At 40.9% G+C, this 27,917-nt stretch overlaps 7 protein-coding genes across 11 annotated transcripts; 3 read left to right on the top strand and 4 right to left on the bottom strand.

The window, feature by feature from the left end:
* Positions 1 to 650: 650 nt before the first annotated feature.
* LOC108605479 (lanC-like protein 3 homolog) lies at positions 651 to 2,616 on the bottom strand. The gene is made up of 3 exons (XM_017995171.1): positions 2,598 to 2,616; positions 2,405 to 2,465; positions 651 to 2,322 (listed from the first exon to the last, which is right to left on the bottom strand). Exon 3 carries the CDS (start codon positions 2,240 to 2,242, stop codon positions 983 to 985), a length of 1,260 nt encoding a protein of 419 aa, XP_017850660.1. The 5' UTR covers positions 2,243 to 2,322; positions 2,405 to 2,465; positions 2,598 to 2,616; the 3' UTR covers positions 651 to 982.
* Positions 2,617 to 2,820: 204 nt separating this feature from the next.
* LOC108605477 (growth hormone-inducible transmembrane protein) lies at positions 2,821 to 4,395 on the bottom strand. Its single transcript, XM_017995168.2, has 6 exons — positions 4,033 to 4,395; positions 3,849 to 3,960; positions 3,649 to 3,790; positions 3,246 to 3,582; positions 3,050 to 3,182; positions 2,821 to 2,990 (listed from the first exon to the last, which is right to left on the bottom strand). The coding sequence occupies exons 1-6, from the start codon at positions 4,235 to 4,237 to the stop codon at positions 2,912 to 2,914; spliced, it is 1,008 nt and encodes a 335-aa protein (XP_017850657.1). The 5' UTR covers positions 4,238 to 4,395; the 3' UTR covers positions 2,821 to 2,911.
* Positions 4,396 to 4,517: 122 nt separating this feature from the next.
* Positions 4,518 to 5,286, bottom strand: LOC108605482. 3 transcript variants are annotated; one of them, XM_017995175.1, is made up of 3 exons: positions 5,156 to 5,286; positions 4,955 to 5,067; positions 4,518 to 4,901 (listed from the first exon to the last, which is right to left on the bottom strand). In XM_017995175.1, exons 2-3 carry the CDS (start codon positions 4,996 to 4,998, stop codon positions 4,628 to 4,630), a joined length of 318 nt encoding a protein of 105 aa, XP_017850664.1. In that variant the 5' UTR covers positions 4,999 to 5,067; positions 5,156 to 5,286; the 3' UTR covers positions 4,518 to 4,627. The 3 variants fall into 3 exon arrangements, with proteins under 3 accessions (XP_017850664.1, XP_017850662.1, XP_017850663.1); XM_017995173.2 differs by having other exon boundaries at positions 4,955 to 5,096; XM_017995174.1 differs by having other exon boundaries at positions 4,955 to 5,096; positions 5,152 to 5,286.
* A 2,227-nt stretch (positions 5,287 to 7,513) lies between these two features.
* On the top strand, positions 7,514 to 22,126 carry LOC117134892 (protein sevenless). 2 transcript variants are annotated; one of them, XM_033294270.1, is made up of 11 exons: positions 7,514 to 7,659; positions 8,565 to 9,280; positions 11,340 to 11,414; positions 12,973 to 13,038; positions 13,101 to 13,448; positions 14,015 to 14,251; positions 15,060 to 15,385; positions 15,472 to 20,042; positions 20,303 to 20,772; positions 21,324 to 21,760; positions 21,817 to 22,126. In XM_033294270.1, coding segments are annotated over exons 1-11 (7,545 nt in total). In that variant the 5' UTR covers positions 7,514 to 7,658; the 3' UTR covers positions 22,115 to 22,126. The 2 variants fall into 2 exon arrangements, with proteins under 2 accessions (XP_033150161.1, XP_033150162.1); XM_033294271.1 differs by having other exon boundaries at positions 7,514 to 7,652.
* A 193-nt stretch (positions 22,127 to 22,319) lies between these two features.
* On the top strand, positions 22,320 to 23,541 carry LOC117134893. The gene is made up of 3 exons (XM_033294272.1): positions 22,320 to 22,467; positions 22,820 to 22,952; positions 23,018 to 23,541. Exons 1-3 carry the CDS (start codon positions 22,344 to 22,346, stop codon positions 23,136 to 23,138), a joined length of 378 nt encoding a protein of 125 aa, XP_033150163.1. The 5' UTR covers positions 22,320 to 22,343; the 3' UTR covers positions 23,139 to 23,541.
* Positions 23,542 to 24,018: 477 nt separating this feature from the next.
* LOC117134898 lies at positions 24,019 to 24,752 on the top strand. Of its 2 annotated transcripts, none has more exons than XM_033294282.1 (3): positions 24,019 to 24,124; positions 24,190 to 24,352; positions 24,404 to 24,541. In XM_033294282.1, the coding sequence occupies exons 1-3, from the start codon at positions 24,055 to 24,057 to the stop codon at positions 24,483 to 24,485; spliced, it is 315 nt and encodes a 104-aa protein (XP_033150173.1). In that variant the 5' UTR covers positions 24,019 to 24,054; the 3' UTR covers positions 24,486 to 24,541. The 2 variants fall into 2 exon arrangements, with proteins under 2 accessions (XP_033150173.1, XP_033150172.1); XM_033294281.1 differs by having other exon boundaries at positions 24,036 to 24,124; positions 24,172 to 24,352; positions 24,404 to 24,752.
* A 307-nt stretch (positions 24,753 to 25,059) lies between these two features.
* LOC117134897 (GTP-binding nuclear protein Ran) lies at positions 25,060 to 27,674 on the bottom strand. Its single transcript, XM_033294280.1, has 3 exons — positions 27,543 to 27,674; positions 25,611 to 26,135; positions 25,060 to 25,357 (listed from the first exon to the last, which is right to left on the bottom strand). The coding sequence occupies exons 2-3, from the start codon at positions 26,043 to 26,045 to the stop codon at positions 25,142 to 25,144; spliced, it is 651 nt and encodes a 216-aa protein (XP_033150171.1). The 5' UTR covers positions 26,046 to 26,135; positions 27,543 to 27,674; the 3' UTR covers positions 25,060 to 25,141.
* Between the last annotated feature and the right edge of the window lie 243 nt (positions 27,675 to 27,917).

Here is a 27,917-nt window from a genome sequence, read left to right on the forward strand (position 1 = left end):
CTTCCCCTCCCCCCTCCCACCGCAAATCGAAAAAACAAACGATATAAAAAAATCCTAAAAATAACTACTAAAAACTAAAGCACAAAAACTGCCTTAGTCAGTTCGACCGATTGGCAAAGTCAAACACGGATAAATGTCTTAACGATTATTTACATGCAATTCACATATAGAAGCGAGCGATGACTACGTGCTAGACGCCCACCATAGCACAAACAGACGTCGCGTGCAGACGCCCTAAATCAAGACGAAACGTAGCGACGAGAGCTCTGAGTGACTGTTTTTCGTGCTACTAGATTTTGAGTCATGCGGTGTTTGTTGGCGATAAACTAGCGCGCCCTCAATCAACCCGTGTATTTAATCCATGTTGGTGGCGCCCAACTTTAACCTGTCCACTTGTTAATAGTATGTGCTTGAACCATATTTAAATCTCTTTAATCCTAAGATTTACAATAATTAATATATTCTCTTTTTTAATATTTGTGGTATATTTTTTTATTGACAATAGAATTTCAGAGCTCTTTTGACGAGTTACTCATTAGGTATAAAGCACAGTATAAGTATATAAGTATTTTGTATATAAATATATATTGTATATATGTGTAAGTATTTTTATATATATAATATATATTCTTTATTTATATGAATATGTGTATGTATGAATAATATTATGATTTAATTATGTAGCTTAAAGCACAGAGAATTTTTGATATGAGAGAATGCTGCTTGTTGATTGGCGCCCAAGCACGCATTTGCTTAAACGCCTAGGCTAGGGGATCTGAGATCTGTGATTGGTAAAAACACAAAAGCCAATGCATTATGCAGTTGAAAACAATAGAGAAAAAGAAACATGAGGAAACTTGTGTGAGCGCATACGATGCTGACCAGAAAACAATTTAAAAAACCTCCCTCATTGTTTACATGGTGGGAGTGGTGGTTGGCGAGGATAGGGAAAGGGCGTGGAGGAGGGTGGAGTTGTGGTTATTTAGTGGAATACATCCATGAAGGGGAAGTGAGCTTGCTCCGGTTCAAGGAGGTCGACTAGAAAGCAGACGGTGCCTGCCACGCCCTCATATAGACTATGTGGGCGATCGGGCACACGCGCTCGCTGCTTGAACTCCGAGTTCGTGAGCAGTTCCATGAATTTGTGCGCACGATACAGGTACTTCATTTCGTTAGTCAAGCGGAAGAGCAGCAGAAAGACGTAACCATTGCCGGCGACGCCATGGCAAATGCCTGGCCCCTTGCGCAGAAATCCTTTCTTCCAGACAAGATCAGCGGCACGACGCAAAGCAATTAGATACTTGTCCTCTTTGAATATCAAATAGGCTTTGGCCAGCACATAGACAGCACCGGGTGCGCCATGGCACCAATGTACCAAGCGCTTGTCACGGCCAGAGCGCAAATCTTCTAGAGCCACCGGAAAATTGCCCTCGCTGTCCTGCAGTCCCAGCAAAAAATCTATGGATCGTTTGATGTCACGCAGCTCGGCAGCGGGCGCTGAGATGGGGACAGTGCGAAACCAAGGACTGTCCAGCAGCATGTGCAATATGGCACATAGTCCATGAGCGGCGCCTAGATATTCCGTACCATGGTACTGATACATAAGCGGTAGCGGTGAGTTGTTGAGCTTACTGTACTCACGTCCGCTGCTAATGATCAGCTGGCATATGGAAACGAGATCGTCGTTGGTGATTTTCTTCTCGGGCAGTACATCATTGAGCCAATAACAGCCAGATAGATACCCCGCACGGCCCACAAGCACCTCATCACAGCCATATTTAGTGTGCATGAACTCCTTGCTAGAGGGTATGCCTGACTTGAAATTCGACAAATCCACGGACAGCTCTTCGGTGTCCTTCAAAGCTTGAGAAATGGCCGCGGATACAGCATAGATGCCAGCATTGCCGCATAGAAACGAATAACGTTCGGCGGAGCGTTTCTTATAGCGTTTGGCATTTACCTTGGCATTGCGAATAAAGGCGGCTGCGTGCTCGAGAGCTGGATAGAGATCGCGTGTCTGTTCGCAGCTATTAAGTTTCCAGAACATAAATGCAATGCCAGCATTGCCCACATACAAGTCACCACGATTGTCTTCCTCATCGTTATAGGGATGGCAGTGCTCCAATATGGCATCTACATAGGTACAAATGAGTGTTTTAATGTGTTCCTCATCGCTGGCAAAGGGCGTACTCTCGCCGCCCATAAAATCGGGAAAGGGATTCTTCAAATAGCGACGCTCCATATCCGTATCTGCTGTTTCCGGCTGTTTAGCGCTCACTTTCCCGTGTTTGGCTTTATTTGCTGCCACTGGCTGCGCAATTGCTGTAGCAACAAGAAACACAAGGTAAATCGATTTGCCGGTTGTTAGCAGACGTCAGACACACCCACTCCCTCTCACACTCACCTGTTTCAGGTGTAAGTCGCGTCTTGCCGCGCGAAGTATATCTTCTTTCTATATTTTGCACCTGCAATATGTTTCTAAACAATTAGTAAAAAGCCGACAGTAAATTGTCTTGTATGCAATGCATTTACTAAAAAAAAAAAGTTGTTGTGATTGCTGTTCTGTTGTTAAGCTGTTTATGTTCGTCAAGACGTGCCTTGTCCCTTTTTAGTTGTACACATGTAATACTTTTGCAACAAGAAATTTAAAGCAATGTCAACTAATTTCTTTTTCAAATAAAGTAACTAAAAAATTCTAAACTCGGCAGCCAATAAGAATTTCAATTATAATTCAATGCAACTCCTTTATTAAAGTATCGATTAAAAATATCGATGGTTCTGTTAGAGCGCACTTTTTAAATTATAAGCATAATTGTGGCCTTTTGCGCCTTAAATCGTTTATTTATTTTTCAGTGTGTTTAATATAATAAGTTAGTTCTCACATCACACGTTGTAGTTCCGTAAAATATAACTAATTTCTGCGATTGCCGCCTACAATTGTTGCAATGCGTATGAAAATGTTTAAGACATCTAAATAGATGGACATTGAACTGAAATTGTAAATTCAAATTTAGACAGTAACATTTCAGAAAATAAGTAATTAACTTACGCGTTGATGGGATCAAAAGGTGCCATAGCGTACTGAGGATACATTTCAGCTTTGCGCACTAGACGCTGCGTATCATACAGCAGAAAGCCGCTAAATAGCACGAGACCGCCGTAGAGCGACATGGATGCCAATCCTAAAATGCAAAGGACAGTATTTAGGACTTGACATTGGTTATTAACAAAATTATATAACTCACCCGCGCCAATAGCTGTCGTGGGCGGCAACCACATGGATGCCAGGGACGAAGCAAATACCACACCTAGACCAATGGCCAGGGGACCACCCATGTATAAAAATGTATCATTTGGTGCACATGCGGCAAGTGTGGACAGGCCACCGACAATGCCCCCCGTATAAAGAGCAGCGCGAGTGAGTATGGGACCACCTAGAAAGCACAAGGGTGCAATGACGGCGCCCAAAATGGCACAATGCGCGGCCCAAGCAAGATTCTTGGGTCCCAGGCCCGGCTGATACTCAATGGAACGTGTAATGGCACCGCTGCCAATGACGAGTGCAAGCGATGCGACTGTTGCCTAGGACAAGAACAAGTGAGTAAGACTATGTGTGTAAGTATAATGTCTGTGTCTTGATAGTCTTACCATCATGCCTCCTCGCGTGGCCAAAGAGAGTAGACGCGGCGAGCGATAAACTGCTGCCGCTGAAGCTGCTGTGAGCAAGCAAGAGCCGCCAAAAAAGGCATAAGATGACTGTATTCTCTCTCGGACATATTGTGGCCACATGCTATATGAAAGTAGAGTAAGTAAATTGCTCTTCTATGTATATGAAGTCGCTCACTTACATTGCATTATTCGATATGGTATTCTCCTTGCCCATCCCTACACCGTAGAAACAAAGTGCGCCCAAGCCCACGACGGCAGCTCCTGCTGCGGCGCCCTTGCCAATTGAATACGCTATGTTGAAAGAAACACAAAAATAATGCATTACGAAAGATTTTTATAAACGTCAACAAAAATTGTATTTACCATTGGCACTGGGTGGAGCCATTAGCTTCTCCTTAAGTGTGGCCGGACGCACCGGTTCAACAGGTGCACGTGAACGCACAGGACCACGTGCATAGTTCCGCACACTGCTCAAATTGGGCTTAGCTTTGAGTAGCACTTGTGAGGCTAGACCCACCAAGCTTTTATTGCCTGGACGGACAGTAGACTGTGCAAATCTTAGCAACATTTTATTTCTGTGGTGAAATACAATTGAGCTCGTAACTCAAATCGACTTTGTTATTAAAATAACGTCTTGACGTTATACGCGTAGCAACAATTTTTTAAATCGAAATTTAAAGCGCGTTTGTTAAAACTAAATGTTTATTTTGATTTTGGGCCTTCTAGAATGTTACCTTTGGAAAATTTATGAGCGCTGTTAAGCGTAACATAGCTCACCATATGGTGACAGTGTTAAAATTATCGCACTTTGCAGCACTATATTAAGTAAAAGGCGCCAAGCGCAGCGGTTTTGAAATTGAATTGAACGGCCTTTATTCACTTAATTTTTATGTTACTACTTTAGAACTGATTTATAACTAGCTATGTTATAATTCCGATTAATCAAATACAGTGTTGCCTACACCTGATACTTGCGCACTGGCACTGTTGATATATGTCCTGATGCCAAATGGTGCCGATCATTGTTAACAATGATTACCTCGTTAACGTTCGATTTGCGCAAATTGCTATTGTGATCATATATGTTGGTCATCTCCAGCTTGCTATGCATATTCGTCTCATTGGTTTTACATTCATATAGCGGACAGCACTTAGGATAATCCTGATTAGTATTATCAGCTGTCTGTTCAAGGCGAGTACAGTCACCCTTTAAAGACACTGGCACCTTACAGCTGCAAAAAGTGAGAGTTAGCAACTGTATAAGTTTCACATGCGCAGGGCTTACCTGTCCTCCCATAGCTGTAATGTGCCAAGACACTGGACACGCATACACTGACCGGAGCGTGTGAACACCTCTCCCACATAAAGCTGACGGCCGCTTAGCGTATCACGACAGAACTGTTGATTATAACTGTATCTTGTGAACGCTGTTTAATGCAAATTATTAGCTATACAATAATATGCATGTGTGCGTGTGTATACCTACTGTGATTAGGCGGCAGTGCTAGACACACGCTGCAGATTAGTCTGAATAGCATTATTAATAATAATGAAGAAGATTTATTCATTTTGTAAAATTGTACGATTGGTATACTTTGGCTAATGATACCGGCCCGACGTTTGCGAAGCAAAGTAAGCAACTGAGTCAAAAAGCGGCACAGACGTTAAAAATCATTCTTCATTTATACTACATAATGGAAATCATTTATCATTTATAATCAAATATATATAATATATATTATAATATATATATATGTATATATGAAATCACATGCATTTGTATTTACGACATTCGCGTGCTTTCTCTACAATGAACTTAACAATTTATTATTTATTTATGTATGTGTATGTGAAATTTATTGTTGTTGTTTTTTTTTACATACATACATATGTTCATATGTACAATTGTATATATTACATACAATATGCTTATCGCCTGGCCCGCAGCTCAGAAATGTTAAAGAAAAAATCAAGAAAAAAGAAATACACATCACTGGACTGTTAAATACCCTACAAAGGATTTCCTTGAAATTTATTATGACTTAGGGGAGCACAAAAAACAATGTACAAAAAAGATAAGAGCTTAATTTGTACCCTCTGCATATCAATAAACATAAAAAAAGTATATTCAGAATATGCAAATTTGCACAACACTCGAAACCACATTGTTTATGTTTATACATTTGTACACACACATTGTTTAGTTATGTTTTTTTATGTTCTGAGTATAATGTTTATGCATGTTTTGATTCTTTGCTATTTGCAAAGCTTACCTTTGATTAGATTTATGGGTGCTTTCCCCATTTCAGAATTATTGCCTACATAATGTACATATATAGTCTTGTTTTACATTTACAGCAATTTAGATGCAGAGCTAAGCCGATCATTTTCTAGATTATTTATTTATTAATTTACATTTAGAGATAATGCCTAGATGAGCTTATGATGTGAACTTCGCGACCCAAAGGTACTTTAACTAAGCTTGCGGTTTCCGCTAATGTATGTACATATATATATGTATGTACATGTAAGCGCAAATGAAATTTGAGTAATTTTGCATTTACTATGTACAATTATAATTTTATTTTACAAATTTCACCGTTACATTTGGTAAAGGGGCTATCTTATAAGCAGAGCTACGATTTGAACACATTTACATGCATATATCATATCTTTCAACAATTCCAAATTACTCTGTGTGTTGTCTTTTTTTTTGAGTACTTTGCAATAATTGTCTAAACAGTTGTAAGCTATTGCATACTTTCGTATACATTTGGTATGAACACTCGTCGGCACAATTATTTTGACGAAGCATTTTTGCAGCGTTCTCTTTTCATACACTTCGACTTTTTTGTAAAGAATGGATAAGGGTATTATGAAGCTGTGCAAATTTATGTAACAGGGAGAAGAAGGCGTGACAGACCCCATAAAGTATATATATTCTTGATCAGCAGGACAAACTGAGTCGATATAGCCCATGTCCGTCTGTCAGTCTGTCCGTCCGTCCGTCTGTATGAGTGCGTGTTTCTCAGCAACTATATGAGCTAGAGCAACCAAACCCAGGATATACCGCTTTTATTTTATTTTTTTATTTCCTCCCCTCTCCCCCGCAAAACGAAAAAAACGATTTTAAGCAATTAAAAAATATTTAAAATTCTGAAATAAATCACAAAAATGCCTGGTCATGTTTTCGACCGATGCCGAAAGTTCAGAACATTAAAGTTTCACGCAACTAACTTTGATGTACACTTTGACTAGTGCATCACAAGCAACACACGCATGCACTCACAAACACATACACACATAAGAGCTAACGCGTCACAGCTCGTTTTCTCAATAGCTTCAGTAGCAACGTTTGTCTGTCTATATTGAAAATTGAAATTTAATAATTCCAAAGTTAGTTACCCGATCGTTGTGATAATCAGCATCGGACGAAAACATGACAAAGCTTATTTGTGATTTATTTGAGATTTTTAAATATTTTGTTTGAATTGCTTAACATTGTGAATGTAATCCGTTTTGTTCGATTTGCGGGGGAGGAAACACACACACACCCACCATCGTTTGAAAAAAAAAAAAAACACGCAGCCTTAACGACAAGCTTGACTTGCATTGAGCTTAGAGAGAGAGAGAGAGAGAGAAAGAGAGAGAGAAAGAGAGAGAGAGAGAGAGAAAAAGAGAGAGAGAGACAAAGAGAGAGAGAGAGAGAGAGTATATGGGGAGTCATTTGTCAATCGTCTTTTGCGGCTTGGCGCATCTCTCTGAGGTCACTGGGGTGGTTGTGCTTCGTCGCTTTGAGCAAGCGATCGTAACGTTCGCACGTTCAGTTATGTTTCGAGTACGGTACGGTCAAGATCACAGCGTTAAAAACTAGTATCGGACAATCACACATTGAGTGTTTTTATCAAATGTGTAGAACGTTAAATGGGACATATTGAAAAACGCGTGAGACGGCTTACCAACTTTGAAGGGCTGCATATAAAGTAACGAGTAATTAAATTCTCGTAACCCTAAACACGTTCTACATATACATACATACATACATATGCGTACATATTTGTACATGTGTTTGTACATACATAAATACATACATATAAGCTTTAATATACTACAAGTATAATCATACAACTAATTGAATTAAAGCCCACAATAACAAATTGTGTGCAAGATATACATATCATCTCAAACTTGAACAGCACAGTGTGACAATAACATTAACAGTAACAAAAACAAAAATAAGAAAATTAGCCGGCCGGCTATGCACCAGTTGAACATTTTAATAAATAATTTATGCATAAAAGCAGTTAGGAGAAAAACAAACGTTAAACTAGTTATTGCTAAAAACAATTAGGCTTAGTTCCAAAATATAAAATGTCTATTGCAAATCAATATGGTTAATTAATAATTTAAAATAATTTTTTATTATTTACGTACCCATTTTTTCTAATAATTTCTTTTGGAATTAAAAAATCCTCAATTGCAAGAGAAATAAATTGATCGACTTTTTTAGTTCTGAAATAGAAAAATTCAAAATATCAAATCAAAATAAAATCATTTAAATAATTTATGTATCTATGCGCCTTGGAGCTTGAAGTAAATATAAAGCTTTATATGTACATATGTATGTTAATTAAAATCGTGTCTGAACTTTTGAGCTGGATTTCATTTGCAGCAAAATGTAAATGTAAATTTCAAAGCAAAGCTGCTACGAAAACAAATAAAAACAATATAGTATATAGAAAAAAAAAACAAAATCGAAACGAAAAAGAAACCAGAACAAATATACATATGTATGTATGTGTCTGAGAAACTGAGCTACCAGATTCAAGGGTATTGCATTAGCTTAGAGTGCTCCTGAAAACCCGCAGTCAAGTTTTTTTTTAATTTTTATTTAGTGAACAATTGTTTTGTGGTCGCTTTGATGGTCAAATGGTTGACTATGTTTTGGCGTAATGAAAATGCCGCACAAGCAGAGAATCCAAAACAACATCCGCCAAAACGTTTAAACATAAGCTTCAATCTTAAAATTGCTGTAAATGTCAACACCAAGATGATTACAAATCATATAAATCAGCTCGAGTCTAGCTCTCCGGCAAGCTCTCACTCCCACTCCCACTCACGTTCGAGGTCAGGCACGCGCTCTCATGCTGTGGCTGCTATGGACTTGCGTCAACAGCTCTCTCGTTTGGGCCAACAGTTGAGCAGCTCGAGCAAACGGCTCGCGGTGCATGGCGACATCTCCACCATAGTCATTGTCAACTTGCTTATGCTGCTTATGCTTTCGCTCTGCTGTGATGTATGTCGCTCTCAGGACGAGTTGCATCAACAGCATCAAAACTATTCGTCAAACCTGCCCAAACTGCAGCTGCAAATGCGTCCCATGCTGAACAGCGATGTGCGGGAGAAAGTGCCTGTGTGGAACAAACATGTAGGCGCGGCGCCGCCCAGCATTATCGAAGGCATAGCCATAAGCTCAATGGTCAGACCTTTAGTAACCAAAAGCAAGCTGAAGGAGCAATCATCACCCGTTGTGGGTGAGGAGACAGGCGTGGACGAGCGCATTCTGCTGGAGCGTGTTACCCATGATTGCGTGCAACATTGCATTGTAGAGGTAATTATTGCTAATTAAAATTCCATTTATCAAAAATTTATATTTTATTGGACTATCAAAAGATACAAAGCCCTCAAATATAAAGTATTTTTGGTATATGCGTTAATCAATATGAATAAAAAACTGTTCAAAGCGACTTGAAAATGATCTTTATGGCAGCTCAAAGAATGATCTCTTACAAGAGAAAACGGACTCAAATAGAGCTCGAGCAGCGACAAATGCCAATTGCCAGCAAGTGAAGGTTAACCCAAATATTTTTTTGCAAAGATATAGCTACAGATGCAACTACTATGTGCACTTACAATGACAGTTAATGTGCACTATGGTGCTGTTTACAGCAATTGTACGAACAGATTTAAGTGTTAGTTTGACATGACAAGCATGCACTTATCCCAATCCCGTATACCCTGAGAGCATTCACCCCTTGATCCACAGCTTCCCCCATAGAACTCGACAATAGACAGTATAACAGCTAGATAGCTTAATTAGAGCACTCGAGTGTAAACAAGCTGTGATTTTTTTCTGATCGGAGCTTAAGCTTGTTAAGCGTTTTCAAATTGCTTTCAACGTGAATACTATGTCTCCATATCCTTGAAGATAAAAAAAATAATATACAATTGCAAAATGGGGCTAATAGATAAATAAAAATAAAAGTTGAAAAAAAAAGCCTAATTGTCAACATTATATTTATTTAAAAGCTTAAGCTTCAAACAGCTTCGAAGAACTTTGAGTATTTGTGAAGCCTTAAAGTTACAATTTTGTAACTTTGAGCTTTGTTCACATCAGATCCTTCAATCTAGAAACGAGTTTTTTGCTCTATATATAAACTATATGTACATAAGCTGATGATGAGTTTTCTGCAATTCCTTGGTGACGAAAAATAGTTTAAACCAAATATAGATGTTAAGATCTAAAATTCCTTTTATTTGACTTTATTATATTATATACGAATTTCGTTTGCATACATACATATGTACATATTGTACGTATGTTCAAACATATATGCATATGTATGTATGTATATACATAAATAAATGTTTGTTTCAATACTTGGTGCAACAGCACAGCAAATGGTGTCAATAACACATACACACAGCGCAGCGTACGCTTAAACACTGCATCTCTCTCTCTCTCTCTCTCTCTCTCTCTTTCTCTCTAGCGCGCGCACTCGTACTCTCTTTCTTGCAAAGCTAGTTAAAGTAATAGAAAAATGTAGAACAAAAGCTGCGCAATGACGACAAGAGAACCGCCAACGCCAATTATTCGATTGATGCCTCTTCTTCTTCCCCTGCTTTATCCCTACACAATCACACAGAGAGTGTGCCAATCAAGCCAAATTAATAAAATTATACGCTTACATTCAAAAAATTAAATTAAAGCATGTGCGAAAAAGAAAAAAAAACACGCAATAGAAAAGTAAAAAGTGTAATTATGAATATTTGTATGTACAGAAATGATAGCGCATACTATATCTGTGAAAGTTGCTTCTATTAACAGCTGACGGCATATAATTAGAATTTATGAAGCGCTTAACAAATGTCACAAATGACTGCGATTACGAAACAAAAAACAATTGCATATTAAATTATATATACTATATTATTAAACGGCTTATTATAAAGCTGAAGCGAATGCTATACTAGAGATTTGTGACAGGAGAATAGTAAAAAGTTCCTAAGCAAAATTAAAGCTGTAATTAATGCCATTCATAATAAGCAAATTTATTGTAGGGCATGTTTCCATACCAAATGTAACCTTTTTTCTCCTAGAAATTCAAACATTTATTGTAAAATTAGCATAGTTATTTTAACTCTATGCATAAATGATTCATAAGCTTTTGCTTCTACTACTTCACTATGTATGTGCAGATCATCATCATCGTTTGATAGTCTTAAAACTTGTTTCATGTGACGTAAGATTTTTCAGAGAAAAGAGAGAGATAGAGAGAAGACAAGCTACATAAATAAAATGAAAAATTGATACCATAATGTAAGAAAGTATTGAGAGACATATCCGTTGCAATGAGTTGTGCAAATAACTTCGATTTTGACTTTTCCAGGAGGATCTGTTTCTGGACGAGTTTGGCATTAAGTGCGACAAGGCGGACAACAGTGACAAGTGCTATAAAACACGCGTAAGTAGAACCCTTAACCCTAGAACGCTGTAATCCAAAACCACGTTTGCAAGTTTTTTCCCACACTTTATATCAAATTTGTATACATTTCACAGTTCTTTCTCTTTGCATTTCTTAACCGCAAGGACATGTATTCCGCAGGTTTCCCTGGAACCGCAAAAATTTTGTTTTACCATTTCCTTAATTGCATACAAACTCGAAATGAATTAGCCTGGCCCAATCGTTATCCATCTCCAGAAAGCTTAAAAACCCATTAAACAACAGCTGTAAATTTTTCTCGGACATCTTCATCTTTTGATTTTGTTTTCTTGCTATTCTATAATTTTTACTGCACTCTAAAAATGCACTGTAATTTGTGCGCTTCATAACTGAATTTGTTTGTAAATGGAAATATGTGTGTTAAAGCCAAGTTATAATTACATTAGGAGCACAGATAAAGAGTATAATTATTTAAGCTTAACGCTTTTTGAATAACTTTTCATGACAAACTTAGCAATGCTACATATGTGACTTACATATGTCAATGAATGTTATATTACTTTTAAATCGAAGCTATGTTTAAGTTATAGGTTTTTAGTCTTTAAATTGATTAAAATATTAATTCTAAGCGATTTTGGTCGCAGCCGACAGCGTATTTTATTTTGTATTTATTTTCTATATATGTGCAAATAATAAAAATAACATGGACGCATTAAAGCTTATACTTTATTTTATATACACTTTGACAGGGCATCACAGCAAAAACACACGCACGAACTCACAAAGGCATACACACAAAACAGCTAACGCGTCACAGATTATTATTAAAATAAAATAAATAAAAGCGATTTGGCTGGGGCATAAAATCACTTACATACAAACTTTGAGAAATAGTTGCTCAGACAAACGGACAGACGATCATGACTTAGTTTGTCTTGCTGACCAAGAATATATATTAATATATATTAGCTTTATTAGTCTAGTTTTTGTAAGTTATGCACTTATTGCTATAATAGTATAATACCTATGTATGTAATACAATTATTTTCAGATAAAAAATAATTTTAAAATAACGCAAAAAAATAGTAAATACATATTAAAGATTTTTAAGTTAATTTCCACAGAACTCCGACTACAACTGTGATGAGTACTATGTCTGTGAGGTGCTCGAGCCACTCATGTCCTATGCCAAATACAATGTTAGTAATGTTGAAATATCGGAGTTCTGTAGAAATCAACTTAAAAATCTTTAATATGTATTTACTATTTATATTTATATATACATATATATATATGTACTTTATGTGTTCTTTATATATATATGTACTTTATGTGTTCTGCCACGCCTCCTTCTCTCTGTTACATACATTTGCACAACTTTATAATACCAAATTTAATAAAAATTTTCAAAAAGTATAAAAATGTAAAGAGTCAGTCTCAATTAAAACTCAACTAAATTGTAAATAAAAAATAAAAAAATGAATGAATTTAATGTGATTCTATTTGCATTAAATATTTATTGTTCTCATTATAAATATTATATACTCTATATTAATGTTTATTTATTCTATTTGCCTAGTGTACCAAGGGCTGTGCTCAATGGCATCGATCGCTAAAAGATATGGAACCCTGTGAAGAGGCTTGTGTAAGTTTGAGCCTATAAAAGCTGTTGCTGTCTCAAATAATTTGTTACACCCCCAATTCCAGGAATCCACGCAGTTCTATCCATATGACATGCCTTGCATTAGCGCTTGCAAAATGGCACAACGTAATTATTGGTATCTACAGCACTTGGCTATATCCGAGCTGGTTCAGCAAACGCAACCGGAACTGTTAGATTCAACCACTGGCAATAGTTTAATTATCAAGTGGAGCGTACAGTTTCCCGAAAATCATTTATCCACTCGTCCCTTCAACATACAATACCAGCATGTGCAGCAAGAGGATTCATTCACAAATAACAGCGACCTCTGGCAATATTTAACCGACTACAACTGTGATGAGTACTATGTCTGTGAGGTGCTCGAGCCACTCATGTCCTATGCCAAATACAAGGTTAGTAATGTTGAAATATCGGAGTTCTGTGGAAATTAACTTAAAAATCTTTAATATGTATTTACTATTTTTTTGCGTTATTTTTAAATTATTTTTTATCTGAAAATAATTGTATTACATTCATTGGTATTATACTATTATAGCAACAAGTGCATAACTTACAAAAACTAGACTAATAAAGCTAATCCAATAATAATACAACACTATTTACTTAACTCTAAACATATTTTGAGAAGACGATACACAAAGATACAATAGGAATAATGCTGAGTATTAGGCTTGCTGGATGAATAAAAAATAATAATAGATAAACCAACTCGTATATACTCACAATTAGTTTTTATCATTTTGAAAATGCAGACAAACAAATAGTTCATTTTGTACTAGTTTTATATAAAATATTTTATACTAAAATTAGTAAAACATTATAAATAAAAATTATTTTGTACCCTACTAGAGTTTAATAAAAAAAAATCTAAAAATAACCCAACTATTGGATTAGCTTTTCTACTTTAGTTTTTGGGGTGCGTTGAAACTAAATTTTAATCTCTTTAATTGACTTACAGTTTCGTTTTGAGTTGCTCTTTGGCGAGAGCAGCGATGATGTGTTTTACACACCTGAAACGTCCATTTATCAAACACCCATGGCAGGTGCTCCAATTTCTAGGCCGCGGATTAAAGCTCTATTTGCCTTAGACGAGACGCACATTGCCGTACATTGGCGACCGGGGCGCTTTACCAACTCACCCCTTCAGGGTTACCGTGTACTCTTGAGCAGCTCTACCCACAATATCAGAGAGCAGGTAAGCAAGGAACCAAATTAAAATAATAATTATTAATATAAGACAATAGAAATTTTAATAAGAATTGCATATGTATGTACATGAGACACGTATATAAGATCGTAAAAACAATATGACCACAATTTTTATAAAAAATGGAAAAGTGTATTATCACTAAGTATACAACACATAGAGGCTCCAAATCGACTAAAAAGTTGTTGTATAAAATTTTTGGACGATTGGGCCCCATGCATACTTCGTGAACTTTCGTGCTGAGGTCGCGACCCAAACACTCATTGCCGAAATCAAAGCAGTGTTGCACACATCAACGCATACGCTGCGCAGCGCGCTGATATTCTTTATATATATATATATATATATTAATCAGAAAGACAAACTCGTCGATATGGCCATGTCCGACGGTCCTTCTTATTTTATTTTTTATTTCCTCCCCCTCACTTGCAAATAAAAAGAAACAAAAAACAATTTACTCCCACAAAAAAATCTCGTAAACCTAAAATAAATCACACATAAGCTTTGTCATGTTTTTGACCGATACCGCATTGACCGATTTGACCAATTCGCATTGAATATTTTTAATATAGACAGCAGGGTGCGCTTGCTACCGCTCCTGACATCCCGCTGTCAGTATCGCTGCTGGCACTAGTAGGAAAAGGTGTGTATGTGTTTACTGCCATGCCCTAGTCAAAATGTATATAAAAGTTGGTTGCGCTCAATTTTAATGCGTCCACTTATTTCAGTAATTTTTCGAAAACAAAAAACTTTCTTTTAATTTAAAAAAGTTAAGTATTTTTGCGGCTTTGTTTAGTTTTTGCCTGCACAGTGCACCAGCTGCATCTTTGCACATTTGATGCCACAGACAAATTATACGGTGCAGCTAACAATGATCAACAAGCAAGGCGAGGGTCCTGCGCTGGTGGAGAATGTGTCCACGCTGGCGCCACAGCAGCCAGCGGAGCCGTTGCAGAGTGTGCTGCTGTTGGGTAAACAGAGCATAGTTTTTCAGTCACTGGAGCCGGCAGGTGAAACACGCCTAATACTTCAGATGGAGTTAAACGACACCATAGTGGACTGGGCATGGTCAGAGCGGGAACAACGTTTTTGGCTGCTAGATGCTAAGGGACAATTGCATAGGTGAGCTGCAAAACAAGCCGACTGGGTTAAAAAGCTTGTGTCTTTCCCATAATTAATTGATGAATCTCAAACTCTTGCTATTGCAGTCAGTCCCTGCTGGAGCCGCAGCAGCGCAGTCGACGCCTGAAACTGCAGCTGACGTCTGGAAAGGCGCATAAAATAAGCCTGGACTGGCTGCAGAGACGTCTCTACTTGGCTGTGCAGCGTGAACAGCAATGGGATGAGCTGCTGACTTGTGATACCGAAGGCGGCGATGTGCAGCGCGTGCAGCAGGAACTGCAGCTCGAGCAGCGTGTGCAGCAGCTAGCATTAGACCCACTAAATGGTTGGCTGTTCTGGAGCAATGAGCGGCAATTGTGGCGCTTAGATTTGCATAGCAAGCAGCGACTGCTGGTGCATGAACTCAAGCAAGAGCTCCTTACGGCATTTTTCCTGCAGCCGGAACGCTGGTTGCTGCATTTGCTCTGCAATGGTCAAGAGTTGCTCGAGCTGAGCTACGATGGACAGCATAAGATGTCAAAGAGTCTGGGCGCAGGCAGCTGGCAAGCAGCAGACTTTAACAGCGATAGACAACAGCTGCTGTTACTGAACCACACGCTGTTAATGTTAATACAACAGCAGACACTAACAGCGCTGCAAAGCTGGCAACTGAATCAGCCCTACGAAAGTATCCTGTTACTAACAGGCGCTCAACAGTTAACAGCCCTACCTGCGCGTAAGCCTCAACAGTTAACAGCGCTGTTGGGCGCACAGTCTGCAAATATTGCCTGGCAGCCACCGTTGCTGGTGCCGTATGAATCCTTAGCAGCAGCGTCGCGTCTTAACACCAGCTATGAGCTGGAGGTGCTGGACGTGGCCAGTCAAAGTGCTTACAACATACGCAACATACGCAGCGAACACTTTACCTTGGAGCGCCTACAACCCTCGAATCTTTACGAGCTACGCGTCCGTGCCATTAATGCTGCCGGACAAGTCGGTCAGTGGACGCCAGCGATAAGGGCGCGCAGTTGGCCACTAGGCGTGCACAAGCTGCGCTGGTTAACCAACACTGGCTCCCTGTATGAAACCAATGAGCTGGCTGCAGAGCTAACAGCGCTGCCGGCGCATCTAAATAGCAAATCACGCACGCTGCTGCAGCTAAACGAAAGCTTGGCTTTTTACATCAGTGGCGGCTCCAGCAAGCTGCACTGTGTGCAATTGCAGCAGCCACAGCTCAGCTGCGCATCACCGCAAGCAACCCATGTGGGAGACTTGGCATATGATTGGCGAGGCGGGCAGCTTTATTGGACGGACTTGACACGCAGCTGCGTGCACCGCTGGAACGTCTGGATGGGCACCAGAGAACTGCTGCCCATACTACATGCTCGATTGCTGGCCCTGGACGCGGAAGAGGGTCAACTTTACTATGCCAGCGCCACTCAGTTAACGCGCTGCGCCCTAAATGGACAACAGTCCTTGTTGCAGTCACAGCAATTGTTCTATACACCGCAAACGCTGCATGCGCGCATTAACAGCTTCTGCTTGGACTTGGAGCAGCGTTATATATACTGGCTAGTGGAGCTGGAGCAGCAGCAGCTCCAGTTATACCGCAGCGCTTTGGCGGCACCTTCGCCGCAGCTGCTTGTCAGCTTCAAGCAGTCCGCAGTGCTGCCGCAGTCGCTGCAACTGCTAGCGCCGCTGCCTGGCTTGCTCTGGGTGCCGCGCAATGGCAGCGCAGCACAGCTTTACAATCTGGAGCAGAAGCAGCTACTTCAGCTGCAGTCCCCAGATCTGCAGTCGCACCAGTTAAACGAGGTTCGACTGCTACCCACTGTGCCATTTATGACGCCCGACATCAGCGTTCGTCCGTTGCCTGTGCTGGCCGAGAGCGTACGCATAGAAGCCGGTGCACAAGTACAAGACTTTCGATTACGTTGGGCGCCCAGCTCGACGCCGGGTAATCACAGCATATGTTACAAACTACTGCTGGAGCTTGGCACCATGCATTTACTCAGCGTGGAGTCAAGCACGAACTATGCGCGCATTACGCAGCTGAATGCAGCGTCTACGGCAACGTTGGCTGCTCTGCCCCTTCAAGTGAGCATCACACCACACAGCGCGTGGCAGGCGGGAGCCAGCACGCATGTGTCGCTCAGAATGCCGCTGTCGACGCCAACGCAGCCACAGCGTCTGCGTGTATTTGTGGAGCGCTTGGCAACCCCGCTGCAGCTGGCACCAAACGTAAGTGCCCTGCTGCGCTGGGATGCGCCGGCCGAGCAGCAACAGGAGCTGGCCTATCGCATCAGCTGCTGGCGCGGCACAGAGCTGCATGCAGAGCAGCTACTGGCACCCGGACTGGCCCTGGAGACGCGCCTGGAGCAGCTGCAACCAGGGCAGTCGTATCGCTTCGAGGTTCAGGCCCAATTGACCGCCACGGGGCAGGCAGCGGGTGTGGCCAGCCACGCCTTGCATGTGACGCCGGAGGTGCAGTCGGTGCCGCGACTACTCTATGCCAATGCAGAGCACATAGGTGAACTGGACCTGGATACGCAGCAACGCCGCCAGCTGGTATTTACCTCCAGCGCCGTGGAGCACTTGGCTTACATGCTGGGCGAGCAGCGTTTGCTGTGGGTAAATGAGCATGTGGAGTTGCTGAGCCATGTACCCGGCCAGCCGCCTGCCAAGCTGGCACGCATGCGCGCTGAGGTACTGGCATTGACCGTGGACTGGGTGCAGCGCATCGTCTATTGGGCGGAGCTGGATACTAGCACAAGTCCACCCTGCGCTGCTGTCTATCAACTGCAGCTTTGTCGCTTTGAAGGGCGCATTCTGCAGGGGGAACGTCTGTGGCGCACGCCGCCAGGAGAGCTGCTGCGTGATCTGCTCGCGCTGCCCCATGCTACGCAGCTGCTGTGGCTGCAACATGTTGCAGGCGAACGTAATGCCACGCTCCAAGGACGTGACCTAAGCAGCGGAACCGCCTTGCGCCTACAAACAGGCACGCCCACTGTGTGGCGCCTCTTCGAGGGCAGCCAGCAGCCCGGCGAAGAGACGCTCAACCTCATGGACCAGCAAGGCAAACTCTGCGTCTACGACGTCATGCGCCAGCTGTGCACGCCTACTGCCCTGCGCGCGCAACTGAACCTGCTGGGCGCGCAGCTGATGCAGCTGGCGCAGGACGCTGGCTACGTCTATGCACTGCGCAACGGCAGTGTACGCGCTTACGGACGTCGGCGCCAGCAGTTAGAGTACCAGTTGGACTTGCAGCCCAGCGAGGTGCGGCTGCTGCGCGCCTACAACTATCAGGCTTATCCCAGCAGGCACTGTCTGCTGCTGCCGGCACCGGAAACGTTGGCCGACATCACCACGTTCGGCGCCAGTTTTTGTGCGGAAACTTGGTGCAACCTGACGCTGCCTGCACTGCGCGCTGCAAACGACTGCACGCTGGCAGTACCTGGCCTTAGCTATGAGTTGCAGCTGGAGACACCAGCCACGCTTCTGAAGTGCGGCGCTGGTCAGATGCTCAACATAAGCAGATTGACACCTCATACGCGGTATGCGCTGCCGCTGCTACTGCGCAGCTACTACCAGCAACGGTTGCAGCTGCCGCCATTGACGTTGCCCGCGATGCTGCTGCTCACCGCCGTAGGCACTCCCAGTGCGCCGCGCAACTTTAGCGCGCAAGTCTTAAGCCCCAGCGAGGTGCAGTTGAGCTGGCAGACACCGCTGCTTCTCCGCAGCGACAGCGTTTATTACACGGTACATTGGCAGCTGCTGGCGGATAGCGAGGAACAGCCGCAGGTTCAGCAGCAGCGTGTGGAGAGCGCCGGAGAGCTGCGTCTTAGTGAACTGCAAGCTGGACGAGCTTATGAGCTTTGGCTGCAGGCGCATGCCACGCCCACCAAGGTGAATAGCAGCGCACACCTGCAGCTGCGTTTATTCGAGCCGCTTCCAGCGCTCCAGCTGCTCGAGCTGACGGCTTACGCTTTGACCTTGACCTGGGCGGGTACTACAGACCCTTTGCGCGATCTACAGCTGCAGTGCAGCTCAGCACACCAGCAGCTGCAACTGGACGTTGCAAGCAACTTTAGCCACATGCACCTGACGTCGCTGCAGCCCAACACGGGTTACAGCTGCCGCTTGGCCCTGAGCTATGCAGCCACGCCCGCTGCGTCTCTCTACTACAGCGCCAGCCAAGACTACGTCACCCTGGGCGACGCTCCAAGCGCACCTGGGCGCCCGCAACTGGAGCATATTGCTGGTGAAATCTATCGCGTCAACTGGACACCCGCTGCCGAAAATGGTGCGCCCATCCTGCTTTACAATCTGCAAGCTCTGCAGGCACGCCGCCCTTCACGACGACGTCGCCGTCGTGAGACTACTTTCGCGCTGCTTCCTTGGGCAGAGGAGCCGGTGGTCATTGAGGATTTGTGGCTTGACTTTTGCAATACCACCGAGCTCAGCTGCATTGTGCGTGACCTGCACTCGCGTCGGTTGCTCCTGTTTCGCGTGCGTGCCCGGAATCAGCCGTTTGGCTGGGGCCCCTTTAGCGACGACAGCGAGCGCATTGCCGAACCCTTTGTCTCGCCGGAGAAGCGTGGCTCGCTGGTGCTGGCCATCATTGCACCAGCAGCCATTGTGTCCAGCTGTGTGCTTGCCTTGGTGCTCGTGCGCAAGGGTAAGTTGAAATCAAACACAAATTAGTTGAGGTTAGGTTAAGTACTGCAAATATAATAGTCATTCTTCATAATGAATAATCAATTATTTGGAAAATGTCACTTTATACACAATATTTCGATTTGTTTTTATTAAATACATTTTATGTAAAGCTGTTGAAAAAGTGTATAAAAAACATTTAAATGTAACTGGGGTTAGATTCAATTTAAATAAGGAAGTATTGTGGCTAAGTCTTATGGTTTTACTTCCATGTCTCTCCAGTTCAAAAGCGTCGTCAGCGCGCCAAGAAGCTACTCCAGCAGAGCCGTCCCAGCATCTGGAGCAATCTGTCCACTTTGCAGACGCAACAACAGCTGCTGGCCGCACGCAGTCGCACCTTCTCTATAACGTTAAGTGATGCGGATATTGCCCTGTTGCCGCAGATTAATTGGAGTCAATTGACACTGTTGCGTTTTCTGGGCAGCGGCGCCTTTGGTGAGGTCTATGAGGGTCAGCTACAGGGCGAAGACGAGGCACAGCCCCAGCGCGTGGCCATCAAGAGTCTGCGCAAGGGGGCCAACGAGTTCGCCGAGCTGCTGCAGGAGGCGCAACTCATGAGCAACTTCAAACACGAAAACATTGTATGCCTTATTGGCATTTGTTTTGACAGCGAGTCCATATCGCTGATCATGGAGCACATGGATGGGGGAGATTTGCTAAGCTATTTAAGAGCAGCACGTCCGAGCACACAGGTGGGCTGAAAATCTGCAAACTAACCTGCTGTAGTTAGCACTAATAATAATAACTCAAATAATACTTCGAGCTGGTTTTTGTTTTTACGTCCTTTTATTCAATCGTCGCATGAATTGTTGGTTTCAAAATAAAAAAATATAATTTTCTTATTTAAGTACAAAAATAAGAGTTAAAATCTATATATTTTAAATGTTACAGGATATGATATCTAGTTACAAAAAAATGATGTCTAGTGTACAAAAATAAGAGTTAAAATCTATATATTTTAAATGTTACAGGATATGATATCTAGTTACAAAAAAATGATGTCTAGTGTTTCACCTGTTTGAGCTTGTTTTTTTTTTGACTCGCAACTCGGATGCAATCTCTGTGAAAGACCAAATAAGTTTTGTGTTATAATTTTATGTATTTAATGAATAATGTTGAACTTTTTATAGTCAGCTCGAAGAATAAAGCCAAACTTTCAAAGTCGCCACTGTAATTAATCCACTGTGGTCACAAAATCGAATGATCAGATATTATTAATTATTATTTATTTCTGTGCTCTTAGCAAACGGAATGCACGTTGCAGCTGAGCGATCTCTTGGCCATGTGCATTGACGTGGCCAGTGGCTGCAGTTACCTGGAGGACATGCACTTTGTGCATCGTGATCTCGCTTGTCGGAATTGCCTGGTGTCCGCTGGAGCGGTAGTTGGAGGACGACGCACAGTCAAGATTGGTGATTTTGGGCTGGCTCGTGACATATACAAGAGCGACTATTATCGCAAGGAGGGTGAGGGACTGCTGCCGGTGCGTTGGATGGCGCCAGAGAGTCTGGTGGACGGACTGTTTAGCACACAGTCGGATGTGTGGGCGTTTGGCGTGCTTTGCTGGGAGATATTGACGCTGGGCCAGCAACCGTATGCTGCGCGCAACAATTTCGAGGTGCTGGCGCATGTCAAGGAGGGTGGACGCCTTCAGCAACCGCAACAGTGCCCTGACAAGCTGTGCGTAGATTTGAATTAATTATTTTAATTTGTCTAATTATTTTTAATATTTATAGTTACGCTTTATTGCTACAATGCTGGCGCAGCGAGCCTTGGGAACGTCTCAGTTTTCGGCGTTGCTACAATACGCTGCTTAACATTAGCGAGGAGCTGCAGCTGCCTCCACCGCCGCCGTCGTCTCCACCGCCCATTGCTGCTACATTCAGCAAAAATGAAACTAAAGTGCGCTTCGATGAATCACCAGAGCGCCTCATGCTGCAGACCGTCCACAAGGACAAGTCTAGTGCCAATAGTGCAACCACAGGCTGTGGCAACTATCAGCTGTATGCTAATGAAGCGATATCTCGCCTTTGAGTAGTCTTCTTGAGCACTCGCTTGATTCGCCATCAGCTCCGATTATTAAACATACGCTGTCGCCAGCTTTAACTACGCTTTATGCATTTTAATTAATTTAATATAAAAGCAACAAACATAAATGTTAATTGAGTCAGTCGCTAGCTGAGCGTCGCCACAGCAAGTTCAACATTTATTTAAAGTATAACACTTGGATTACTATTTTTTTTGTTTTTTTTTTTTTTTTGCGATGACCATACCACTACGCAGTGCGGTTGTCTATGTCTTTGGAGTGCCAATGCTATTGCTTTTAACACTACTTTGTGCCGCAGCAAACGCTGATCTCGGCTATCGCGCCAATGCCGTGCATCCAGGTGAGGAAAGCTCCAACTTATACTGTCTATATTTTAATTAAGTTTTTTATTTTATTTGATTTCTCAACATTCTATTAAAGTATTAACTATGGCGCTAGTTGTATACTTTGGAAATTGGTGGCAATTTGTGTTTGATTTTTTTTTAATTTTAATTCTTGACATTGATTACTCTTCTTTTCCATAGTTTTTATTATAAATATAAGGATTAAAATAAAAAATTAAATTAAAAAAAATCAGATATATATATATATATATTATATATATATAGATAATATATAAGTTTTTATAAGTTTTCATAAATTGATTATGAATTTCCCTTATTTTCTATTTTCTTATTTCATTTATTTCACAGATTATCCTGGACAATGCTACTATGAAGAACTGAAACAGCCCATACCTAAATATCAGTCATATAAGCCTATCAATCGAGAAGATCAATGCAAAGCCTTTTATTGCCGACCCGACTTTGTGCTAGAAATTAGCTAGTAAGCATTAACCTTAGATCATGATAAGGTTTTTTTTAATTAATACAACTCTATTTATGATTCAGCTGTGGACGTCATAATTTAATACCCACCAAGAATTGCAAAATATACTCCGATATGCGTCGAACATTTCCCCACTGCTGTCCCAAGCTGTTATGCCAAGAACCGGAAACGAATGACATTTAGTTAAAAAATAATAAAAAAAAAAAAAAATCAGCTTATGGATGAACAAAACAATAAAAAAAAAACTGTGCTAATTTCTTGGGATTGTTTTAAGCAGCTGTTGCTTAAGAATATGTTTAAAAGCTATTTTTAGAAAGCAGCTATAATAATGCATTTAAATCAGTTGAAACTATTTGTCAATATGTTTTTTGAATGGCATAAGAATAACGAAAAATTATATCATTATAATTGCTTAAGTTTTACATTGGCCCGGTCTTACAGTTGATAAAATTACATAAGCTTTATTATAAATAAAAACAGCTTAGGCTCAAGATATAATACTAAAATAGCACAAACATATATCGCTGTCCTCAATAAACACAAACAATAACTGCAAAGTAAACAATTTTATCATAATTCTATTTACATACGATTTATATTTATTAATTTTCATTTTTTAACCTAAACTCCTAATTGTATTCCAAAGATAATCAAATAAAAAAAAAAGTGAAAAAAAAGCTGATTATTTTTTCAAAAGTGAGAACTGAGTTCTGAACATACTATGTGTTAATACATATGCATTTGTGTATGTATGTATATGCTGTATGGGGTTTATTCTAGTGCAAACCAATTAAAACTTTAAGGCTCACAATTGATGAAAACAATGCAATTAACTTGAAGCTTAGTGGTTAGAGGGACAACAAGCAAAAAATAGGCAGTTCTACTAAAGCTGAGATAACAATTAAACAATTAACACACAAACGAGTCTCACACATTGATACACTAATTAAGTTCAGTCCAATAAGAATCCAACGCAAAGCCAAGCTCAGATGAAAATGCAAATTAGAATTGTAAATTTTTGCGCTAGATTTGCGTTCAGTCTGTGTTTTAGTATAAAAAGCAAACGGGTTAACGAGATTGTATTCAGTCTATAATCAAGATGCGCAAGGTATTGTTTTTCCTCGGACTATTTCAAGTGATGCTGCTAATGCCAGTTCCAATTGAAAGTGGTGCGTGTTGACTTAGTACAACTAAAATTAAATCACAAGTAATTTAGATTTGCGTTCACTACTAGGCAGCGAACCAGTTTGTAGCTATCGCAATTCGGAGGATGAGACCATATTTCTAAAGTATTTGCCGTTGTTAAAGAAGGGCCAGGACTATGTGGACTTTGGCAAGGACGGCAAATGCCTGAAGCGCGCTATTTGCACAGACACCTTTAGAACCATTGTAGAAGAGTAAGTTTGCCGGCTTTGACTCAAAGTATCAGCTAATCTTTCTTATTACAGCTGTGCCCAGTACAAGATCAGCTGTAACAATAAGCAACGCTTTACAGGCGTCTTTCCCGGTTGCTGCATCAAGTGCACCTAAGAATTTTTTGGCATTTTACAAATGGTTATAAACAATTAATATTCATAACAAATATTGTTTCCATTGTTCAGTTAGGTATTTTATTTATAATTTGTGGTTTTTATTTGTCAGCTGTTATTTTTTTTCATTTCTCATAAATTTGATTTTGTTTACTTGTAATATCTTAGAGCGGTCCAGTTTCAATATACTCTAAGTGCCTTTCCATTAACATGTTTTAGATTTAATTTGTTTGTGTGTATCAGGCTGTTGTCGCCCATTTGCTTCTACAAATTTTATTTCTTTTTGTCTATAAAGTTCTCTATAAAGCTGGCACAAAAAAAAAATATTTATATATATATATATATATGTATATAAAAAAAAATAATATATTAGGAAATAACTAATTACGTTTACATACAATACTAAAATACGGGCAACACATTTAAAAGATGAATATGTTTGTATGTAAAAAGATAGTTGGCATGTGTGTGTGTGTGTGTGTGTGTGTGTGTGTGGATGCATGTGTTGCCTCTCCGCTCGTCTTCTGTTGTGTGTGCGTGTGTGTGACATTCTGTTGTTGCTAAAAATGTTGCCCACACAGTTTTGTTTTTGTAATTATTTTATTTTTGTTTATTTCCAAGTTTTTTTTTATATTGTTTGTTGTTGTTAACTAATGCTTATAGATCCTCATCCTCATCGGGCAATGCAGTCGCTTGCGCTTCCTGCAAGTCGCGCTCAATTTGCAGCTGCCAGTCTTTGTCCATTTTCACCTCAGGCGGCAACAACGCCGGCATTGCAACAAACTCTAGATTTGGATCGCCAACCAGCTTGCGAGCCAGCCAAAGGAATGGTTTCTCAAAATTGTAATTCGATTTTGCAGAAATATCGTAATACTGCAAGCAAAGTAAATTATTAGTACAAACATAAAATAAATATGTGCACGCGGAATCTCAACCAAAGAAACATTTGCTTCCAAACAATTTCAGAGAATACATTTGGGCATCTTTTGCATTTGCACTATCTCCATCTCTTTCTTGTTCGTGTCGTGTATTTTCCGTCACTTTCATTATTGACCTTGCTTGCTTGTAAAGTTCCCACGTGCTATATACAAACATGAAGCTTTCTTCATGTTTAAATTTTGCTTACCTGCAAATTTTTCTTTCGATGAAATACAATGCTTTTGGCCTTGACTTTGCGATCCTTTATATCCACTTTGTTGCCACACAGTACAATGGGTATGTTCTCACAAACGCGCACCAAATCTCTGTGCCAGTTGGGCACATTCTTGTAAGTGACACGCGATGTTACATCGAACATAATGACGGCACACTGGCCCTGAATATAGTAGCCATCGCGCAATCCACCGAATTTCTCCTGACCGGCTGTGTCCCATACATTGAAGCGAATGGCACCACGATTGGTGTGGAAGATCAATGGATGTACCTCGACGCCCAGCGTGGCCACATATTTCTTCTCGAACTCGCCAGTCATATGACGTTTGACGAAAGTCGTTTTGCCAGTGCCACCATCGCCGACCAGCACGCACTTGAATGTGGGCATATCCTGTCCTTCTTGTGCCATTATAACAATATTTCGCTCAAACAAGATCTGCAGGAAGTATTATCAATCGGAGCTTGTTCAAAAGATGATGAAAGATTATTGCAATCGCCGCTATTGAAAAAAAAAATTGGTTAAACGTTGCTTTGCTTTATACACTTTAAGTTAAAAAAAAAAACATAAATAAATATGCCATCCACGCTATTTAAAAAAAAGTTGAGCTGTTGTGTGTGCGTGTATGTATGCGACTGCAAATGCTTGGCGACTGAGTCAGAGAGGAAGGAAATAGTCTAAAGGACAGCGGGGAAAACAAAGCGCGCCAAAGGACAATAACAGCTGTTGCGCTGCTGCTGTTCATACCCAGCGACAAATCTTGCCAGAACTGCTACAAGAGTGAATGAGAAAGCAAGCTACTATGTAGCCGCATGCAGAAGAGCGGACAAGAGGGAAAAGCAGCTGCTGTCAAGCCGGGTAAGAGGTCAGGGGGGTGATAGGCAGGTAGCATGCGTTGCAGCCGTGAGAGTTTACAAATTGTTGTTTTGGTTATTATGGTATGCCTCTTTTGTAAGCTGCGAGAATGATACTTGTTGGTAACCCTAAATTATACGACAAGAAATAAATGCTCTCAGAAACTCCGACATACTGAATTTAATATACAATCATTCATTTTCCAATAACTTAGATTGCTAAAATTTTTGAAATAAGGCCGGTACAGACTTGGCCGGTGAATCAGCAGCCAATAACACGCATGCTCTGTCTCTCTCTCCCTCTTTTGCTCACACATTCAGACAAGACAAAACCAACCCTGCCGCATTATGGACGCAGACAAAGCGCGCCAAAATGCAAGCCGACAAACCAACAAAGAAGCACGGCAACAAAATGCAATTATAGCGGCAATCCGATTGTGATGAATTTGGTTTTTGTCCGCTTGTTATTAATAAATTGCAAAAACAAACAATTTGCAAACGTTAATGCCGCGACACTCTCACAACCACATACGCACCTAACGATGCCCACGCACACAAAGCCAAACAAGCGCTCATATACGCGCGCCAGTACCTAAAACATGACGCAAATTTTTTCTTTTCTAAATCGTGTATAACCTCAAAAAAAATTTCAAGTGGTCGCTTGGGCCAAAATGTATACTGTTATGTGCAAATGTTATTGGAGTGCTTTTCACAAAAAACAAAGCTTTAAACTGGCACTTGGAAATGTGAATGAATGACTATAAACTTAACTTTTTTATAGTTCATACAACACGCGGCAGCTCGCAGCGACGGCAACAGATCCGACGTGGTTGCAGTACGACGCCGGCCTTAGGCCGCCAAGCATTTATTTCGTTCGTTAAGCAAGGTCAACAATGACTTCAATTTGTATGTTTTAATGCTGCTGGGCATTTTGTTGTTAGTCGAAATTTATGGATTTATATGTATATTTTTAAGCAACAAATAGTAAATTGCGTTATTGCCCCGACCACACACACACACACACTAATAGTACAAAAATTTTTAGTTTACTTACATTCTTGACTTTGCTTTCTTCAATAATAATCTAGAGCGCACACACACAGTATGATGCCTTCCGACAGCAACGGGCACAGTTTTTGTTAAAATAGCAAGCAAAAATTTGCCGACGCAAAGATTATGGGGTATAGGGTAGCAGTGTTGTAAGATGAGCTTATTTCAGGCTAAATCTATCATTCTTAAACGTGAAATAGCTTTTAAAATTTATAGCCATAAGTTCAGCATATTTCAATGTTTAAATAGCTTATTCTAGAATACAATTATCGCAATATTTTCAATAATCCTAAAATGTTTCAGGGCATATAAATATGGGAGCTTATTTTACGTGAAATATATTATTCAGTATTCATAAATGCTCGAAATTAGCGACGGT

Source organism: Drosophila busckii, chromosome X (assembly GCF_011750605.1).
Source record: "Drosophila busckii strain San Diego stock center, stock number 13000-0081.31 chromosome X, ASM1175060v1, whole genome shotgun sequence".
NCBI lineage: Eukaryota > Metazoa > Arthropoda > Insecta > Diptera > Drosophilidae > Drosophila > Drosophila busckii.

Bases quoted from the DNA above. Each gene is read 5' to 3' on its own strand.
- LOC108605479 (XM_017995171.1), bottom strand. From the start codon at position 2,242: ATGGAGCGTCGCTATTTGAAGAATCCCTTTCCCGATTTTATGGGCGGC.
- LOC108605477 (XM_017995168.2), bottom strand. From the start codon at position 4,237: ATGTTGCTAAGATTTGCACAGTCTACTGTCCGTCCAGGCAATAAAAGC. The intron at 3,961-4,032 runs GTAAATACAATT...CTTTCAACATAG, and splicing joins GGCTCCACCCAGTGCCAATG to CGTATTCAATTGGCAAGGGC. The intron at 3,183-3,245 runs GTGAGTTATATA...TTTGCATTTTAG, and splicing joins CACGACAGCTATTGGCGCGG to GATTGGCATCCATGTCGCTC.
- LOC108605482 (XM_017995173.2), bottom strand. From the start codon at position 5,237: ATGAATAAATCTTCTTCATTATTATTAATAATGCTATTCAGACTAATC. The intron at 5,097-5,155 runs GTAGGTATACAC...TGCATTAAACAG, and splicing joins AGCACTGCCGCCTAATCACA to CGTTCACAAGATACAGTTAT. The intron at 4,902-4,954 runs GTAAGCCCTGCG...CACTTTTTGCAG, and splicing joins TTACAGCTATGGGAGGACAG to CTGTAAGGTGCCAGTGTCTT.
- LOC117134892 (XM_033294270.1), top strand. The intron at 9,281-11,339 runs GTAATTATTGCT...TGACTTTTCCAG, and splicing joins TGCAACATTGCATTGTAGAG to GAGGATCTGTTTCTGGACGA. The intron at 13,449-14,014 runs GTTAGTAATGTT...ATTGACTTACAG, and splicing joins TGTCCTATGCCAAATACAAG to TTTCGTTTTGAGTTGCTCTT.
- LOC117134893 (XM_033294272.1), top strand. From the start codon at position 22,344: ATGACCATACCACTACGCAGTGCGGTTGTCTATGTCTTTGGAGTGCCA. The intron at 22,468-22,819 runs GTGAGGAAAGCT...TTTATTTCACAG, and splicing joins CGCCAATGCCGTGCATCCAG to ATTATCCTGGACAATGCTAC. The intron at 22,953-23,017 runs GTAAGCATTAAC...TTTATGATTCAG, and splicing joins TTTGTGCTAGAAATTAGCTA to CTGTGGACGTCATAATTTAA.
- LOC117134898 (XM_033294281.1), top strand. From the start codon at position 24,055: ATGCGCAAGGTATTGTTTTTCCTCGGACTATTTCAAGTGATGCTGCTA. The intron at 24,125-24,171 runs GTGCGTGTTGAC...CAAGTAATTTAG, and splicing joins GCCAGTTCCAATTGAAAGTG to ATTTGCGTTCACTACTAGGC. The intron at 24,353-24,403 runs GTAAGTTTGCCG...TTCTTATTACAG, and splicing joins TTTAGAACCATTGTAGAAGA to CTGTGCCCAGTACAAGATCA.
- LOC117134897 (XM_033294280.1), bottom strand. From the start codon at position 26,045: ATGGCACAAGAAGGACAGGATATGCCCACATTCAAGTGCGTGCTGGTC. The intron at 25,358-25,610 runs GTAAGCAAAATT...CTTTGCTTGCAG, and splicing joins ATCGAAAGAAAAATTTGCAG to TATTACGATATTTCTGCAAA.